At 41.2% G+C, this 20,640-nt stretch overlaps 1 protein-coding gene across 1 annotated transcript in view; it reads right to left on the reverse strand.

Moving 5' to 3' along the window:
* Nucleotides 1–20,640, reverse strand: part of NCOR1 (nuclear receptor corepressor 1) — a 143,134-nt gene that overhangs the window by 62,440 nt on the left and 60,054 nt on the right. Inside the window, exons 13-19 of the mRNA XM_059048394.2 lie at nucleotides 19,373–19,551; nucleotides 18,804–18,858; nucleotides 18,004–18,105; nucleotides 6,869–6,996; nucleotides 4,080–4,297; nucleotides 2,098–2,160; nucleotides 148–287 (exon numbers count right to left, since the gene is read on the reverse strand). Of these exons, the coding sequence (XP_058904377.1) occupies nucleotides 148–287; nucleotides 2,098–2,160; nucleotides 4,080–4,297; nucleotides 6,869–6,996; nucleotides 18,004–18,105; nucleotides 18,804–18,858; nucleotides 19,373–19,551 (885 nt within the window). The remainder of the gene's footprint in view (nucleotides 1–147; nucleotides 288–2,097; nucleotides 2,161–4,079; nucleotides 4,298–6,868; nucleotides 6,997–18,003; nucleotides 18,106–18,803; nucleotides 18,859–19,372; nucleotides 19,552–20,640) is intronic.

Here is a 20,640-nt window from a genome sequence, read left to right on the forward strand (position 1 = left end):
AGCAACTATACTCCAGTAAAGATGTTTCAAAAAAAAAAAAAAATACAAGATACAAAAAAGTTTCCTTCAAAACCAATCTTTGAAACTCAAAAAAAAACCTAAGTAAAAAACAGTAAGTAGAAGACTCACCATCCCTGATACACTTACTTTCTGTTTATGCTGCTGCAAGAGGTTGTCAAGATTGTGCCGTCTCTTATAGTTAAAATAGAAGTTTTTACACTGGGCCTCACTTTTAGTCCCCACCATCTTGGCAATTGCCGCCCAGTTACGGCCATGTTCGACCAGACCTGTGTGTTAAAAGCAGACCAAACATTAGCTGAGTAGTCACCTGATAAAGCAAACAAGAAAAATAACAGAATCAACTTAATCCACTGCGTTCACAACCATTAACACCAAAAGTGTTTTTTCAATTATTTATTGATATACTTCAATGCCTGCTGAAACGTGATTCACACAAAACTCATTAACAGCTCTATTTTTCTACCCGAAGTTAAAACATGCTCCTTAATGGAGGGACCCAACCGTATCCTTGTTACACACCCCCCAGAGGACTAGGACAATGCGGGACACACAGTAAGAGCCCGAACACTGTAAACCGAGTGACTAGGTACAGTACTTCTAAATCTTTGGAAACAGTGTATCAATACAATAAGTGATTAACACAAAGTAAAGGTTAACCTTAACACGAAGTCAAGGTTCCATTTATAATCAGCATGTCTTCAGTCCATTCCCAATCAAGGATGCCCTCAAAAATATTAACCAGTTTTTTTTTTCTTTTAGACCTGTTGTGATACAATACATCACAGGAACCTACACAATCTGACATTTCTTCCGACAAATGGTGCATGTATGCACACAGATACATATGTGCAACGAGTATGGATACATAAATGCATAAATACAGAGAGATATTTTAGACACAGGTGTAACCAAGCAGGGGTTTCTAGTACAAATGCATTAATTCATGGGCAAACATCGATTTCCCACGGTTAACAACAGTAGCTTCCTTAACAATGCTAACGAGAAGATCATCTGCAGATCCTGCTGACATAGGACTAAAAGCTGGAAGGAGCGGGGCCTGAGCAGCCACACGCTAGGACGTGCACCTAACAAAAGCACGCTGTGGCAGAGCTGACACCTACCTACTCCACTGTGACGCTGGGACGGTCAGATGACAGTAATACACGGAAGCATGACAGTCACAGATGTGCTAACCATGGCAATAAACTTCAAACAAAAATATTTTGAAGACAGAACACTCTAAACTGCTGTATTTTTGGTAAGGTTGGTTTATATGATTCTTAAATGCATTACTCATTACCAGCTAAACAGAAAATAAATCTGAAATGTGTCACTACAAGTTCAAGCTATTTGCAATAATCTCTCTTTAGAGTTACAAGGTAAATCCTTAACCCCCAAAAGAGCTGGCTAATCTTTCTCAAAATTAGCTTACTTAAAAAATAATTTTTTACTTATAAACCAATTATCTATCTCCTTTTAGAAATTTTAGTTCAATCTCAAACTGTATGACATTTATAAGAAACAACAGAAGAACACAGATCCGTAAAGTTCCAGAGTAAGATGAAGGCCACACAGCTAGGAACGTGTCAGAAGCAGAATTCAAACCTTCATCTGTCTGGCTACAAAGTCCATGCTCTCTCCTCTGAATCATTTTATAACCAAACTTAGCCTTACTAAATGCAAACTGAGAAAGTATTTATCATTCTATTAAATGCAACTTTTAAATAAGAGACTTTTTGTATCAAATACCTTCCAAAACTTTAACAGCATTTAATCACAACTATTCTGGAAAACTGAAAGTAGCTTACTTGCTCTCTAAGAAGACATTCAAAACAAAATGAGAGAGGAAAATTCCTCCAAAGTGGGTCTTAAACAAGGCACACTGGGCATCTTACAGGGCACCACACCATCAAAACAACTCGTAAGTGTACTTCTAAATTCTACTTACCATTGTGGAAGAACGAACTTTTTTTTCAATTAAAAAGAAATTAGTTCCATCTCACTCATTACCAATAACCCTAAAAACAAACAAACAAAGAAAAACAAACCTGAAGAACCTGAACTACTATCATTTACCTTTTTTAGCAACTTCCATTTCTTCTTCTGTCCATCGAGAGGTTTCTACAGGTTCTATAGAAACTGAAATAAAGACAGAACCCAATAAGCCAGAGAAAAATGAAGTCCTTCATTCATAGATTATATGGCACCAACCGTATAATCTATAGCCTAAATATTTATCGGACATAAAGCCACTTTAAAGCATTAGGTGAAAGAAACTATGGAAATAGGACGGTATCAGCCTCTCCTCTACTGTAACAGGGGGGAAGATCCCACACTCCTCAGCGCCACGGTCTTCCTCAACGTTCTTTAACATCCCATCCATGTCCATATGTTTGAAGGCGGTGCCTCCCCACTTCCTAGAGCCCCATCCCTTCTCTCCTGAAGTGTCAAAAGCAGTCGCCGCCCTTCTGCCTCTTGCGCAGGCAGGCACAGTCCTCTCCTGTTCTCTGAACCCCCAACTCCCCCCAACTCCTGCAGGTTCCTGTGCTCATCCTCAGTGCCTGAAATCTAGCAAACAGAAGGATCACGAACTGAACACTTTCTCCTTTACTTTAGAAAATTGAGACTCTCAGGCCTAAAATGAGCTCCTGCTATATTCTCCTTCTCAATTAACACTACTACCATCCACCCAGTCACTCCAATTATTATCAGGATCTTCAGACTAATTTTTGAAGGCTTAGACTAATTTTTAAACCTTTCCATCCATCTACCACTCACATGCAATGATGTATGTCAATTCTAGTCTCCTAAAAACACCCCCTCGCTTCCTGGACCACTGAATGCGTAACGACGCCTTTCTAGCTGGTCTCTCAGCCGCCAGCCCTAACCCCAAACATACCTCCTCTCCACACTGTCACCAGAGGTATCTTTCCAAGACACCAAACTAATCACAACACTCCTCTGTGTAAAAACCTCTGTAGGCTGCCCACTTTGTACGCAAAGCAGGATATAGTTCAAACAAAGCCCACCAGGATCCGCCCCCATCTGCCTGTCCAACTGTTTCCTTCACTTCATTCCTGTTGTTTCCAAAACTTGCGATTTCTTTCATACTTCATGTTATGATAAACTTGGTACCACTGAACCACCAATGATGGTACTCATTAATATGATCCCTTTATAAACTAATGAAGACAGTCCTTAATAAGAAAGAGAAAAATGCGTGTACTATTAGACCCAGTATTCCCTTGTCTAAGAATTCATTTCCATGAAAACTAATTTAACAGAAAGAAAATGCTATGTGAATAAAGATTTTTTTTTTCACTGAAGTGCTATACATATTAGTTTTAAAGGCTGGAGGAGATGGCCAACACCTCACAGCGATTGAAAGTGAAAAATGAAGATCACTTAGAAAGTAGAAAACACTCACAACATGTGCCCAGTTAGAACATCAGAACAAGGCGGCATGCACGCTCGGGTTACAACAAAGGAAGAAGAAAAGCAGCTGTATTAGATAGTAAGGTTGGGGCTCATGTTCTTTTTCGAAAGACTTTGATATTTAAGTCTAACAGGGCTTCCCTGGTGGCGCAGTGGTTGAGAATCCGCCTGCCGATGCAGGGGACACGGGTTCAAGCCCTGGTCTGGGAAGATCCCACATGCCGCAGAGCAACTAGGCCCGTGCGCCACAACTACTGAGCCTGCGCTCTAGAGCCCACGAGCCACAACTACTGAAGCCCATGTGCCACAACTACTGAAGCCCGTGAGCCTAGAGCCCGTGCTCCGCAACGAGAGAAGCCACTGCAATGAGAAGCCTGCACACCGCAACGAAGAGTAGCCCCCGCTCGCCGCAACTAGAGAAAGCCTGCGTGCAACAACGAAGACCCAACGCAGCCAAAACTAAATAAAATACATGAATTCATTAAAAAAAAAAATTAAAGGCCAGAATTTCAGATCAGCATTTCTAGGCCATGAATATCAAAGTTCCCTCCTGCCTCACCCCAGCACTGAAACAGAATCCCAAACAAAATTCTGGCCTGTTCGCTCCAATCTCGTCCACTCACTGGGTTCTGGCGGCGGTGGCAGAGGTGGCGGGGGCTCCTCGGTGGCTGCAGCAGCCGCAGCACTGGCAGCCGCAGCCTCGCTGGTCATGGACCTGGTGACCCGGCCCTTTCGGCGGCCCTGACTGTTGGCAGTCTTTCGGCCCCGGGGCGTGGCCTGCTCTCTCTCCTCAGTTTCTTCTGCCGTACTTTCTGTCTTATCCTTTTCCTTGGTGTTTTCTCTAGAAACGACAGCAAAAGAACGTTTTGTGTGATTTAAAAGTATACATACACCAAAAAGATTACAGCCTTGAAAATTCTTTAAATAGAAATTGAATAAAACTACCCAACCTCCCAGTTACCTGGAATAACCGCTTGGGCTTCCCATCAATACAAAGTCAACCTGCCCCCAAACACGCTCACCCTCGCCACCCTGCTTCCTGCTCCCTGGCCCCCTGACCAGCAGCTGTTAACAGTACCAGCACGCTCACGACCACTCAGGTGACAGATCTGACTTCACCTTCGGCTCTTCCCCTTGTCCGCTACTTGTATGTGAACTAGTGCCTCGTTTTGGTCCTTTCCTCGCACCAGTTCCACCACCTCTACCGCTGTCACCTCTGCGCGTGCTCAGTGCCTCGGCTGCACAGCCGCAGACTCTTAGAACAGCCTTCCTGACTGCTGCATCCCCATGCATTCTATGCTGCTCATGGACCCATATTCTAGCACAGCAGCTTTGGCAATAAACCACTTTCTCCATTCTACTCCTACCTATTCCCAACAGCCACGGAGCCTACTGAGTGAAGGGCACACTGCAGCTTTCCTTAAGGCTTTACCTAACTGAACCCCAGCCTCCCTCTGCTTTCCTCCTTGAGGCGTCCTACGTTCCAATCGAATGAAACTACTATCCGCCACTCCCCAAAGAGGCCTGTCCATTCACACTACTCCCTCTGTTCCATCCACAATGACCACTAGCTCCTGCAAGAAGTCCTCCAAACTATCCAGGCAGAAGGAAACCTCAACCTCTTCTCAATCGCCCAGCATACTTTATTGACTCTGCTCATTCCTTCCAGGCTTTTTTCTTTTCCTTAAAGAGTACTTGTAGCTTTCCTAATTTTTCCTGCTGGATCATAAACCACCTGGAAAGAGTATCTTATGTGTCTCTGCGTCCTCCATAAGACCTAGCTCACAGCAGTAAGAAATGAGCGCTTGGTAAATAAACTAGGGATTTTAAGAACAAAGTAAAAACAAGATATGGCAGTAACATATGAGCAGAACCACTGACCATGTGGGAGGATAAATGTTTTACCTGAATAACTAAAAAAAAAAAAAAATTTTTTTATAGATATCATCTTCCTAAAGCACAAAATTAGAATGGCCTGAGTACCCAACTCTTTAAAAGCCACGGCAAGTGATTTAGGCTGCTTTAGCTGCCGCAAAATTACATAAACCTTCAGTATTTCCAAGAGGAGTATAGAAATAACAATAAATATTAAAAAGAAACAAACTACTAACACAAGCAACAACCTGTATGGATCTCACACTTATTACGTAAAAGCAGCCACACAACGAGAGATTACATACTGTACGATTCCATTTATATGAAATTATAGGAGAGGCAAAACAAATTAGTAGTTACCAGGGGCTGGGAATGGGGGTGAGGGAAACTACTGCAAAGGAGCACAGGGGAACTTTCTTGGGGTGATGGAAATGTTCTGAGTCATGAGTGCAGCAACAGGTACACCAGTGCATACAACTGTCAAAATATATCAACGTATGCCCTTAAAAACTGGTGAAACTTAGTCTATGTAAAATTATGGCTCAATAAAGCTGATTCTTGGAGGAAAAACAAACACAAACCGGCTGCTAAGGGCCTCCCCACACTCCACCCTGCCCAAACATGTACACAGAGATGTCAACGACAGCTGTCTCTGAGTGGCAGAATCACAGGTTAATTTTCTTTTTATTTTGCTCTCTCTTCCTGATTTGCTGTAAGGAACAAGAATTATTTTTATAACCAGGAAAACAGCAACAGCAACCACAAACAAACCAGGAAATCTGGACTGCCCTGGTGGCACAGTGGTTAAGAATCCACCTGTCAATGCAGGGGACACGGGTTTGAGCCCTGCTCCAGGAAGATCCCACATGCCACGGAGCAAGTAAGCCCATGTGCCACAACTACTAAGCCTGCACTCTAGAGCCTGCGAGCCACACCTACTGAGCCCACGTGCCACAACTACTGAAGGCCACGTGCCTAGAGTCCATGCTGCGCAATAAGAGAAGCCACCACGATGAGAAACCCGCACACCGAAAATGAAGAGTAGCCCCCACTTGCCGCAACTAGACAAAGTCCGCGCACACCAACGAAGACCCAATGCAGCCAAAAAAGAAAACCAAAAAAAAACAGGAAGTCTATTTTATATGAAAAGGAAAATCCATAAAGCTGGAATAGAAGGTGTTATATAAATGAAAACCATTTAGCAGCATTTTTACACTAATGTACACTACCTGAGGTTCAAAACAAAAGATCCTGAGGTTCTTCCAAATCAAAGATTAAATTATACTCAGTGTATCTCAGTGATGGTGTATATTATTGTAGCTCATCCCTTCTGCAACAGAGTATGTCATGTCTGGCAAATAAGTCCATCAAGCCAAAAGTTATACTTACTGGAATATTCCACTCCTTAGTGATGTCAAATAACTATTAGGTGATCAAAGCACACATCCCATTGATTCTTTTATCTAAAATTTTACACCTTCAATAGATTCAATCTCATTATTTAAAAATAACAACAACATCTAACTATTTAACTCACTTAGAGTCCTCCTTTTCATCTTTTTCTTCTTCATCTTTCTTTTCCTCCTCTTTTTTTTCTGTTTTTTCTGCTTTATCTTCTTCTTTTTCTTCTACTTTTTCTTCTTGCGAGGGTCGGGCAATTTGCTGCTAGAATGAACCATCATTTGTAAAATTGGAAAGCAAAACAAACAGCTCCTCAAATCATAATGATGAATAATAAATATCTATGCAACAAATTTATGATTAACTTATTCACCATCTACAATGTAACTAGGGGTCATGTATTAAAATTGAGTCTAACGCTCTTTAATGTAGTCTATATGTATTGCTTAAAAGGTCACACACACATATAAACACACAAATGTTCACAGTGTCTGGATCCATCAGACAGGTGACAATGTTAAGATTCCACTTAGAAATCTGAGGTGGGTACTCTCTTTTTGTAATTCCCACATCTAATCTGTCACTGACACATTTCGATTCTACTTGAAATTCGATAATTTGTCAAACCATCCCCCCGGTATTAGATCCTTAATATGTTCCCAAATTTTTCATCATTATGGGTAATACTACAAGAAACCTCTTTATGCTTTTACTCTCTGGGGGAAACATTCATTTACTGGAAGAGTAGACAGCCATGGCCATTATTAAGACTGAAGCGATTTAGGCAAGTATTTTGGATATAATAAACTTTTGAAAATGTAAAACACTCAAATATGCCTAAACTGTAATTACAACTCTGTAATCGTAAATATGTATATAAACAAAGACTGGAAGATAATAAGATTATGGACCCTTTTAACTCTGATGTCTCATTTGCTAAACCTGAGAAAAGTGAAATGAAACTGTGGTGTTTTAATTACGAAATCAAACAGCCTAAGCAAATAGGACCGGACTCCAGCTCCCCTGCAGCACGCGGCCAACCAGCCCAGGTGTACCTTTGCCCACACAGTCTGCGCCCGGGCTGCCCTCAGCACACCCAGCCATTTTCATGCCTTTGCTCAGAATAGAGTAAAATCTTCCTCAACTTCCGATAGCATCTCACAGTCTTTCACCACCTCCCCAGAACTACAATCTAGCTTCTTCCTTAAGACAGCTGGCCTCTCCAGAAGGGGTCCTCTCCAGAAGGGGAACCCCTTCTGGAGAGGCCTCCCTCTAACACATGGAGGAAGGAGGAAGAATCTAAACCCTTCCTGCTCCCGACTGCCACTTCCAGAACACTGCTCAACTGCGGTATTTAAAAACCTCCTTTTACAAATTTCAGAAGATCTACCTATGACACCTTGTCTCCTCTTTTGGTGCTACAAGTTGACTCTCAAAGACCCCCAGGAGCACAGAGATGATTTTATCACGTGGCTCATTATGCCATGTCATTATTCTTCAGATTTCAAGATGCCTGTCAATGCCTTTTCTATCAACACGATATCCTCCATGTGAAACACTTTCAGGTCATTGCCATTCAGTCTCCCACAGGGAGTCACCACTGTCATCCTCAGTGGGCACTGCCCCCCGCCCGACCCTATCATCTGACAGTGTGCCCTGCAACCAGCGCCACTCCCGTCCCTCCCAGCCCACATGTCCACTGTCGCCAGTCCAGTCCTGCTTTCTGTCCTCATCACCAGCTACAATCCCGTGATGCTAGGAAATTCTCACAGCCCCCCAAGAACAGCATACACTCTGACCCCAGCGAAATCGTTTCAATACCATGATTCCCTCACTTACCTTACCTGACCTTCCCAGGTTCTCACCCTGGCTAACCGCCAATTGCCTTTTCTTCTGAGTATGTATTATTGCCAGAGAAAACTAAGAAATCAGGAAGATTTTAATGGATACTTTCCAAGCATGACTAGCTCTGCTTTACAACTGGGAGTGTTTTAGTCATCCGACTCCCTAGCACATCACAGTGATCCCAAGATCTGTCTGAAATGCTAATAACCTCACCCTGCCCACCACAAACGTAGCATTCATCTTGTCGTTCTGAACCAACAAAATGACAAACCAACAACAAACTCGGCCCCCTGCCTAGCAAGTGGGCTGCGTAACCCAGAAAACGGTTTACAGCCCTAAGAAGTGATGGGGAGGTGTCAAGTCAGCTGAAGATGAGGAAAGAGGTCTACTGTGCCTTAGACTTGAACAACACATATAACTTCATTCCCAAATACTCTTCTGCTTCCAATGCCGACCCGGGTTCTGAAGTAAGCAAGCAATCCCCCACGTGCCCTGCTGCCTGAAACCATCCCACAGCTGACGGGCCCCCGCCTGCAGTGCTGGTGGCTGAGAGGCAAGGGCAGCACGTTTCGACCAGTCAAAGGGAAGAAGAGGGCAGGATCCCTGCAGAAACGTGCCCCCAGTTCTACAGAGTGTGTGCAAATGAGCCAAAGAAATTGCTGGGGCTGCCAGACAGTCTGCAGAAGCGTGTGCACCTCCAGAGCAGAGCCCCACACTGAGCAGCAGCAAGTGGAGATGGGTGTGAGGGAGGCCCGAGACGGCGGACAGCACTTAACCTGGGAGACAGGCATCAAGACCCACAGCAAGGATGGTCACGGACACTACGAAAGGAAGGAACAAACTCCGGTTCTCACAAGAGTGGCTGGCACTGCTTCTGTTGCAGGCAGATCTGTAAAGAAAAGTGCCAGTCCCCATGGTCTAGGTCGGAGGTTACAGGCCACATACCTCAACCCTTTCCAGCGGGCTGGCTGGAGCAGAAGCCCATGGTTTCAAAAGGAAACTCTTCAAAGGACCCTAAGAGACACAGGCGCTCCCATGAGCTTCTTGTCCAGGTTTCTCCCTCCTTAAGCCCAACACTTGATAATCAATTTTTAAAAAGTCTCATTCTGCTAGGGAGGTTCTCCCAACAGGAAACATTCCTGCCAAACAATAAGCTATTCGCTCTGAATGGCAGAGCACATTATAAAACAAAATAAAAATTCCAATGAAAAAAAGTGAAAGTTACATGTATTTCATGAAGATAAATGAAGAATAGGGTCAATTTCAGCAGGGTCCTCTATAGCAAGATCAAATGCTAGGGCTTCCCTGGTAGCACAGTAGTTAAGAATCCGCCTGACAACGCGGGGGACACGGGTTCAAGCCCTGGTCCAGGAAGATCCCACATGCCGCAGAGCAGCTAAGCCTGTGTGCCACAACTACTGAGCCTGCGCTCCAGAGCCCGCGAGCCACAACTACTGAGCCCACGAGCCACAACTACTGAAGCCCGCGCGCCTACAGCCTGTGCTCCGCAGCAAGAGAAGCCACAGCAATGAGAAGCCCACACACCGCAACGAAGAGCAGCCCCCTCTCGCCGCAACTAGAGAAAGCCCACACGCAGCAACAAAGACCCAACGCAGCCAAAAATAAATAAATTAAATAAATTTTAAAAAGAAATATATTTTTAAAAAAAGAAAAAAGAAAAGATCAAATGCTAGCTTATGCTGAGATTTATTACTACTACATCTGACTGGGTGTCTAATACTCATATATATTTGTTAAAATGCTCAGGTCTTTAGAAAACGAATAAATAAAGGTATTCTCACTCAGCAGACAATGAAGTTGCCAAAAAGTGAAATGACCAAATTTAAGAACCAGGAGCTAGTTAAATAACAATGTACAAGCAACAGAAAAAATGAAGTACTTCAGCCGCTGAGGTTGTTTTTAAAGTACTTCAGGCAGTAAACAGAAAATATCTTGTGCCGATCCTATCCAAGTATGTTAATAACTGATGCCTTTAAGGCAACTGAATTGGAGACTACTTTCCTGAAGAGTGAAAGCCGTCGATCACCAAGAAGCATGTTTGGCTGGAGGCAACAAAGGCGGCCGCTGCTGCCCTTTACGCACTGGGCGGTCCCCACACTCTGGTACTGCACACACAGCTAGTCTCGTATAAACCCTGCAAGCTAAGAACCAGTGCTCACAGATGTCTCCCCCACAGACGTCACCAAGTGAAGGGACACATCTAGAGTGCCACAGACACAAAGAAGCAGAGCATTTGGGGATCTAAAGCTCCTTCCATTACACCCAATGCTTTAATTGTCTAAATCACCCTTTCTAACTAGTGTATAGCTAACGGTTTAGTCAAAAACTCCTCCAACTTCAACAATTACTACATTTACATAAGTATATTCTTTCTGAACACCTCTGGGGAATAAAAACACGCTGGCACAGTTAAAGGGGAAGATGTTGTCGGCATGAAGGGAGAATACAAATTCTTGTAAGAGCCCTCGAAGATCTGGAAATGAAAAATGTGGTTTCTAAACAATGACTTGCTTTACTGCAGGTCACGAGCAGGTGCCACAGGAATCCCATCTGCACAGTGACAGACTTACTACATGGGAGCTTATGCTGGAAAGTGAGATGGAATTCTTACTTCTGACAAAAATGTTGCACACAGAATCAAGTTACTACTTGGCATGGTACTGACAATTGTAGATCCCAAACAGCAAAGCCAAAGAGGGGCTTTTGGTTTGTTATCTTTGATAAGCATTCACTGCTTCAACTAAAACTGATAAAGGACCACACTCATTTTCGTCACGGGATGCCAGTAAGCTGGACTGTAACAATGGTTTGGGCACAGTAGCCCACAGAATTTTTGAGAGAAGAGTTAAAACTTTTGCCAACAATAATCTCTGAACACAACTGTAACAAAAGCACGATTATCTCTCATTTCCCGATGATTCTAAGATTAAAATTCATTTTCTGCGTAAATAATATGCAAGGTCCCCTATGGCAACAGCAATGTTAAAAATCACACCTCACAGATGTGGAATCTCTCAGCCAACAGCATACTACATATTCATCTGCTGAATTAAAATGACTTCCTACAGGTAAGCAGCTGGGAGTGGGGCAGGGGAGAAGCAACCAAAGCCTGAAAGGATGGAGTGCACACGTCAGAGGAATAAATCTGGAATAAATCTCTAATTGCTCGGGATGACCCGAGGTAATTCCTACTCATTCAAACTTGACTGCATAATAGAGCAGTAGAGTGATTTTCAAATTAGTCGGATCTCTATACCTGCCAAGGTAAAAATACCTATTTAAAATTGTTTAACTTGTAACTAGATTTTTTTTTTTTTTTAAAGTCTTCTGGGGGAATTCCCTGGTGATCCAGTGGTTAGGACTCCAAACTTCCACTGCTGGGGGCCCGGGTTTGATCCTTGGTCAGGGAACTAAGATCCCACAAGCCACATGGCATGGCCGAAAAAAAAGAAGTCTTTCTGAACTTTTTTCTATGTAGAAAATTCTCTATTTCCACCCAAGATCTTCTTCCTAAACTGCAGGCTTCTGTATCTACCGGCTCTACATCCCCATGGGGGAAAGTCTAACAGGTATTTAAAATCTCGTACGTGGCTGATAATCCCCCCAAATCCGCTCCTCCTCCCACCGAGCCTGTCACAGTCAATGGCAACTCCAGCAGCCGAGACAGCCTATCTCTGCTAACCGTGCTTGCATCCCCACAATCACTCCATCAGCAAAACCCACTGGCCTTACCTCCAAAAACATACCCAGAACCTGACCAGTTCTCCCCAGCTCCCACGAGAGTCTGGTCCAAGCCACTGAAATTACTAAAATAACCCCTAACTGGCCTCCCCTACATTAGAGTCACAACAGAGCAGCCAGAAGGCTCCTGTCACAAATGAAACCTGAGGTGACTCTTCTGCTGAAAAGTCTAACGGCCTCCCCTCTCCTCTGGTATCAGCGCCCATCATTTGGTTCCACAGGAGAGAGCAAACACAACCCTACACTACCTACCTCTGAAAAACTGTACAAGTATTCTGACACAAGCAACTAAGAAACAGAGGTAAGAGATTCTTTTGGTCTGAGATAGTAGTTTAAGTCCATCATTTAACTCCCTCCCCTCCCAAGTTCCCAATGAATCAACCAGAGAAATATAAAAGTAGAAGGAATATCTTCAGGGTGACAGGACTAGACTATCAGAAGGCTACCCAAAATGAAACTGAGCCTAGCCAGGGGCAAGCATCCCCAGGTTCAGGTCCAAGTGAGGGTACACAAGGACCACCTTGGCTCTGCACATGTGTCCTGAGATGTGGGAAGGGCGCTAGCACAGAGGACAAGTGGTGCAGAAGAAAACACCACCATGGCTCGAACTGCACAGGGACATGTATGTCCCAGCAAGGAGTGTAATGCTGTCCCAGATAACTTTAGGATAGAAAGCCAATGTTTCAGAGACACTCCCCGTCGCACAAAACTTCCTGCTCTGTCATCACAAGCAAAAGACTGCTAACCCGGCAAAGGTGAGGTATAATATAAATCAAATTATCCCCTGACTTTATGTGGGATTGAAAAAATTAAACAGTAATACATATAATTTCTAAAAAATAAATGTTATAAATACTAGTTTGTAATTAGGAATAAAGCTATTGTTAAAAATGAGTAGCTGAGAGAGCAGACAGCAGAAGCAAGAACTACAATCCTGTAGGCTGTGGAACAAAAACCACATTCACAGAAAGATACACAAGATGAAAAGGCAGAGGGCTATGTACCAGATGAAGGAACAAGATAAAACCCCAGAAAAACAACTAAATGAAGTGGAGACAGGCAATCTTCCAGAAAAACAATTCAGAATAATGATAGTGAAGATGATCCAGGACCTCAGAAAAAGAATGGAAGGAAAGATCGCGAAGAAGAAATGTTTAACAAAGACCTAGAAGAATTAAAGAACAAACACCTAGAAGAATTAAAGAGCAAACAAACAGGGGTGAACAATACAATAACTGACATGAAAACTACACTAGAAGGAATCAATAGCAGAATAACTGAGGCAGAAGAACGGATAAGTGACCTGGAAGACAGAATGGTGTAATTCACTGCTGTGGAACAGACTAAAGACAAAAGAATGAAAAGAAATGAAGACAGCCTAAGAGACCCATGGGACAACATTAAACGCAAAAACATTCACATTATAAGGGTCCCAGAAGGAGAAGAGAGAGGGAAAGGACCCGAGAAAATATTTGAAGAGATTATAGTCGAAAACTTCCCTAATATGGGAAAGGAAATAGCCATCCAAGTCCAGGAAGTGCAGAGAGTCCCAGGCAGGATAAACCTAAGGAGAAAAACGCAGAGACACACAGTAATCAAATTGACGGAAGTTAAGGACAAAGAAAAATTATTGAAAGCAACAAGGGAAAAATGACAAAAAACATACAAGGGAACTCCCATAAGGTTAACAGCTGATTTCTCAGCAGAAACTCTACAAACCAGAAGGGGGTGGCACGATATACTTAAAGTGATGAAAGGGAAGAACCTACAACCAAGATTACTCTACCCAGCAAGGATCTCATCCAGATTCGACGGAGAAATCAAAAGTTTTACAGACAAGCAAAAGCTAAGATAATTCAGCACCACCAAACCAGCTAAATGCTAAAGGAACTTCTCTAAGTGGGAAACACAAGAGAAGAAAAGGACTTACAAAAACAGCTCATAACAATTAAGAAAATGGTAATAGGAATATACATATCAATAACTACCTTAAACGTGAATGTATTAAATGCTCCAAACAAAAGACACAGTCTTGCTGAATGGGTAGAAAAATAAGATCCATATATATGCTGTCTACAAGAGACCCACTTCACACCTAGGGACACATTCAGACTGAAAGTGAGGGGACAGAAAAAGATATTCCATGCAAATGGAAATCAAAAGAAACCTGGAGTAGCAATACTCATACCAGATAAAATAGACTTTAAAATAAAGAATGTTACAAGAGACAAGGAAGGACACTACATAATGATCAAGGGATCAATCCAAGAGGAGATATAACAATTATAAATATATATGCACCCAACACAGAAGCACCTCAATACATAAGGCAACTGCTAACAGCTATAAAAGAGGAAATCGACAGTAACACTATATAATAGTGGGGGACTTTAACACCTCACTTACACCAATGGACAGATCATCCATACAGAAAAGGAAACACAAGCTTTAAATGACACAACAGACCAGACAGATTTAATTGATATTTATAGGACATTCCATCCAAAGACAGCAGATTACACTTTCTTCTCAAGTGCGCACAGAACATTCTCCGGGATAGATCACATCTTGACTCACGAATCAAGCCTCAGTAAATTTAAGAAAATTGAAATCATATCAAGCATCTTTTCTGACCACAACACTATGAGATTAGAAATCAGTTACAGGGAAAAAAATGTAAAAAACACAAACACATGGAGGCTAAACAATACATTACTAAATAACCAAGAGATCACTGAAGGAATCAAAGAGGAAATCAAAAAATACCTAGAGACAAATGGCAATGAAAACACAACGATCCAAAACCTATAGGATGCAGCAAAAGCAGTTCTAAGAGGGAAGTTTATAGCAATACAAGCCTACCTCAAGAAACAAGAAAAATCTCAAATAAACAATCTAACCTTACACCTAAAAGAACTAGAGAAAGAAGAACAAACATATCCCCAAGTTAGGAAAAGGAAAGAAATCATAAAGATGAGAGCAGAAATAAATGAAATAGAAACAGAAAACAATAGCAAAGATCAATAAAACTAAAAGCTGGTTCTTAAAATTGATAAACCATTAACCAGATTCATCAAGAAAAAAGAGGGAGAGGACTCAAAACAATAAAGTTGGAAATGAAAAAGGAGAAGTTACAACCGACACCGCAGAAATACAAAGCATCCTAAGAGATTATTACAAGCAACGCAATGCCAATAAAATGGACAACCTGGAAGAAATGGACAAATTCTTAGAAATGCACAACCTTCCAAGACTGAACCAGGAAGAAATAGAAAATATGAACAGACCAATCACAAGTAATGAAATTGAAACTGAGATTAAAAATCTTCCAACAAACAAAAGTCCAGGACCAGATGGCTTCACAGTTGAATTCTACCAAACATTTAGAGAAGAGCTACTAACACCCATCCTTCTCAAACTCTTCCAAAAAATTGCAGAGGAAGGAACACTCCCAAACTCATTCTATGAGGCCACCATCACCCTGATACCAAAACCAGACAAAGATACTACAAAAACAGAAAATTACAGACCAATATCACTGATGAATATAGATGCAAAAATCCTCAACAAAATACTAGCAAACAGAATCCAACAATACATTAACGGGATCATACACCATGATCAAGTGGGATTTACCCCAGGGATGCAAGGATTCTTCAATATATGCAAATCAATCAATGTGATACACGATATTAACAAATTGAAGAATAAAAACCATATGATCATCTCAATAGATGCAGAAAAAGCTTTCGACAAAATTCAACACCCATATATGATAAAAACTCTCCAGAAAGTGGGCATAGAGGGAACCTACCTCAACATAATAAAGGCCATGTACGACAAACCCACAGCATACATCATTCTCAATGGTGAAAAGCTGAAAGCATTTCCTCTAAGATCAGGAAAAAGACAAGGATGTCCACTCTCGCCACTATTATTCAACATAGTTTTGGAAGTCCTAGCCATGGCAATCAGAGAAGAAAAAGAAATAAAAGGAATACAAATTGGAAAAGAAGAAGTAAAACTGTCACTGTTTGCAGATACATTGAGAATCCTAAAGATGCCACCAGAAAACTACTAGACCTAATCAATGAATTTGGTAAAGTTGCAGGATACAAAATTAATGCACAGAAATCTCTTGCATTCCTATACACTAATGATGAAAAATTTGAAAGAGGAATTAAGGAAACACTCCCATTTACCACTGCAACAAAAAGAATAAAATACCTAGGGATAAACCTACCTAAGGAGACAAAAGACCTGTATGCAGAAAACTGTAAGACACTGATGAAAGAAATTAAAGATGATACAAACAGATGGAGAGATATACCATGTTCTCGGACTGGAAGAATCACTTAAAAAAATAAAAAATTAGTAGCTGAAACTTGTTTAAGATGCTGGTGGGCTCTACCATCTCTGGCTAATGGACCCTGACTCCACTTTCTCTGTGTGAAGTGGGGAGATGCCCTGGCTCCTCTGGTGCAACAGTTTCCCACATCACCGCCAACGTCTAACCTGCCATTCGGTTAGTTGGTTAGCCCTTCCTGGAGCTCTGCAGCCACTGCTCTGTCTCTGCAACACTGGCTGCTGCACCAGCAGGCCCCTTCCCTCCCTTCTGATTCCCAGCAGCCCCACCACCATTCCTCGGTACCCTCTCTAAGCGAACCTTACAAACAAGGGGACACCTGTGCTCTGCAGCGTGTCGCCCTGCACCCCGTGCCCCTCACTCACTATGGTCTTAGTCCTGGCCCCTCACCCACCCACCGCAGCTCACTTGACCTCTAGCAGCATTTTACACAGTTGACTCATGAAACACTCTATACTTTCTTTGACCAAGAAATACTGCTTCTGATGAGTGTGTCATCACATCTTGTCAGGTGGCATTGTTCTGGAGGAACAATGACCACACATCATGAGAGAACCTGTATCTGGCGACCGGGGTGACCAGGGAAGGGAAGGCGGGGGACTGTGTAACGGAGAGCATCAGGAATGCTGGAGATGGCAGCAGCCGTCCGTGCCCACATGTGCCATGCATCCTGCAAGCGGTCTCAGGGTGTGGGGCGCACAGGAAGAACAGATGGGAGCTGTGACGGCAGCTGATCAGCTACTTGAAGGAAAAGAGTTTCTAAAGTACTGAACTGCGACTGTGAAAACACATACTGCACTGCATTAAAAACAATCTTTTTGAGGTCAAGTGCTTTAACCCCAGAAATAAAGTTAACCTGAAACAATCAGGTCCCGGGTATTTCAGTAAACAACCCTGTACTCTAGTCACCATGCTGTACTGCTCTCCCTTACTCTACCTGTCCCCTCCACAGACAAAAAGACTGGTAAAGGTGGTATATTAAATAGGCTGTCACGGTTCTCATATTTAATTACATTATTATTGTTAACTCTGACATGCACAATTTCGACAGCATGGAAATATAAAACTTCTCATTAATTTTGTTATACTAGAAACTTAAAATGCATTCAAAGTAGAAAATATAACACATTAAATATACATTCAAAATAATCAAAACATGCTCATAACTTTCTAATTAATTTCATAGAAACGTCAATTCCTAAAGTACACCTTATTACATATAAAGCTCCTGTTATAAAATTTTTCATCTTCATATTTCCACCAACCCTGAAATTGTTTCATACAATAATGAAACATACCTGGTTTCTTCCTCTGCGTTTTCCATAGTTCCTTCTTACTAGGGCTTTATAATTCTCATTTTTCTTGGTTAAGTAGTAATATAAAACACAATCAGGAACACTCTACCAAAAAAAAAAAAATTATTTTTGAGGATCCAATGAAATAAAAATTTTTTTTAATATCAAGTAACACTTTCAAGGAAAATCTCTAGTGTTCTCAAAGTATAAAATGAGGAAAACCACAAATGGCTAGCTTTTTAAGGCATATCTAGGCTGTAAAAATACATATATATAGTGTCTACTATCTTGATGGACTATTACAGCTGTCTTAATACAAATTACGTAAAAGATACCAGGAATTATCAGAAACATTCAAGCACTTTCTTCTTTACGAGCAACTAAATTCTCTTTCTTCCTCTATATACATAAATATTCAAAATGTCTCACTTTGCACATAAACCCAACATCCAATCCACTGTGAAAAAATTTCAGGGACCATCAGGACTCTGAAATTTTAATTAGAAGTTTAATGATATTCAAAAGACATTGTAACCTATGTGTTTTTAGGGAAATATAATATCAGGTCATTTTTGATTAACCATGAAAATTAGTCTGTGTTCTGTGCTTAGAATTGGTCATCATATAATTGTAAATATCACTATACTATTCACATGAGAATCTTTTCTGTATCAAGCCCTTCGCAAAAATTCTATTTAACTACTTATATTTCTATTTAACTACTTATGTGCACTAGGCACAGAAGCTTCAAAGCAGCAACCATCACAAACCTACAGACATTCTCAATGCAAACCATTTCTTACCTTCCTTTCCAAGTAAGATGCAATTAGTCCAAAGTTTTTTGGATGCTGGATAAACCTGAGTAAAAGAAAAACACACACACACACACACACACACACACACACACACACACAAACACATTTTAACAACTTAAAAAGAGGGGGGAAAGCCCTTGGGAATAGAAATATAATGTAGACTAATTTCTAGTGACTCCTAAATGCCAATGTCCTCTTAAAGGGCAGAGATTCCTGGGCACCGGTCCGCCAGGAACTGACTGGATTGGAATACAGTAGAGCACAGAAATCTGTAACTTTAAAATGCACCCCCAGGTGAATAGGACACAGCCCAGGTTTGGGTACCACTCTTAAAATGACTCCACAACCCTGTTCTTACCTGGTACCTACATTCCCACCCATAAACTTACAGGAAGGTCATATCAAATCTGTCTTTTCTGACTTCCACAGTACCCACTACTCAAATGCCAAAAATGGGGTCAAGTTTTGGGGGAAACAGTTCAATTTACAAGTAATGCCAATATTTTTCACTAACTTATGTAAGCTTCTATTAGAGAATAATTTCAAATTTAAATTACTTGTCCTTAAAGATCTCCTTCTCATGGTCAGTCCAAACATTCATGAACTGCCTATCTTTATAAACCTTCATAGGGTCCTCCATAAGCCCATTCATGTTAATGAACTTGACCCTTCTCTGTTCTGCATCAAACATCATAGGTGGGATCACAGAGAGCTGTCGCATTTGTTTCTCATTATTCTAAAAAAAAAAAGAAAGGAAAATGCAATTTACAGAGAATAAAACTTTAAAAGGGCCACAGACCAACTGTCTTAATAGACAATGAAACACCACGTATGTACTTTAATGACAACAGCAGTGGTACCATAACATCTAACATACAGTAATTATACATATTATCTAATAAACACTCATTTCATGAACAACAGAGGCAGAGAGTACAACTATTATTTTTTTTATAATCCACTACTACAATCTGAGAAGAGTTCTTTCCTTAAAGGAAGCTGATACTTCAAATAATGAATCTTAGACCTAAAGGACACAAGTAATGTCAGGTCACTGAAGTAATGATCTTATGAAGCACTTACTAACATTAATATTGCCTCATTTTAAAAAGTCTTAACACCATTTTAAAGAATAATAAAATAGAAAAATAAGCAGACAGGAACCGAAATCTTAAGGTCATTGATTTTAAATTAACTAAACTTACTTAGGTATTAAACACTTCTTGCTAATCTTACATAATCTTTCCATTGCAAATTTAAGACTATTATCTTTAGAATTTCAACTAAAACTTGGTTACAGTTATACAATTTTATTTTTCCCACAGTTTAATTCAGTAAGTTTATAAGCACAAACTTCCATGAGAAAACTTCTACCAAAAAGTGTTAGTACTGACCTCAATACAAGGCTAGGTTTTTTTCCTGAAACTCTTCTCCTAGAAGCAGACATTGCCTTAGAGTCAAGTCCTTACACAGGTTCTAATTTTATGAATACTCTCAATGAGTCTGAACACCAAAGTGTGGTTTGGGACAGACACATTAGCTTGAAATCACCTCACCTGATACTAGTTTGGGCTGTTTACAGATGCCCCCCCTTACAGAATCAGTCAAAAAGTGAGCAAAGAAATTTAACACAGAGTTAGTCATCACTGCAGAGATTATGGCCACAAATTCTGAAATGTATAGCAATATAATAATTGTCTGCATTACTTAAGAGGACCACGATGTTCAAATAAGCATGACTTTCAGAATTTAGAGATGAGATTTTTTTTAAAGCCATATTATGAAACCAAAACTAGCAAAACTCAATATATGGTTTTTGGACCGA

The sequence above is a fragment of the Kogia breviceps genome, chromosome 19 (assembly GCF_026419965.1).
Source record: "Kogia breviceps isolate mKogBre1 chromosome 19, mKogBre1 haplotype 1, whole genome shotgun sequence".
Lineage (NCBI taxonomy): Eukaryota > Metazoa > Chordata > Mammalia > Artiodactyla > Physeteridae > Kogia > Kogia breviceps.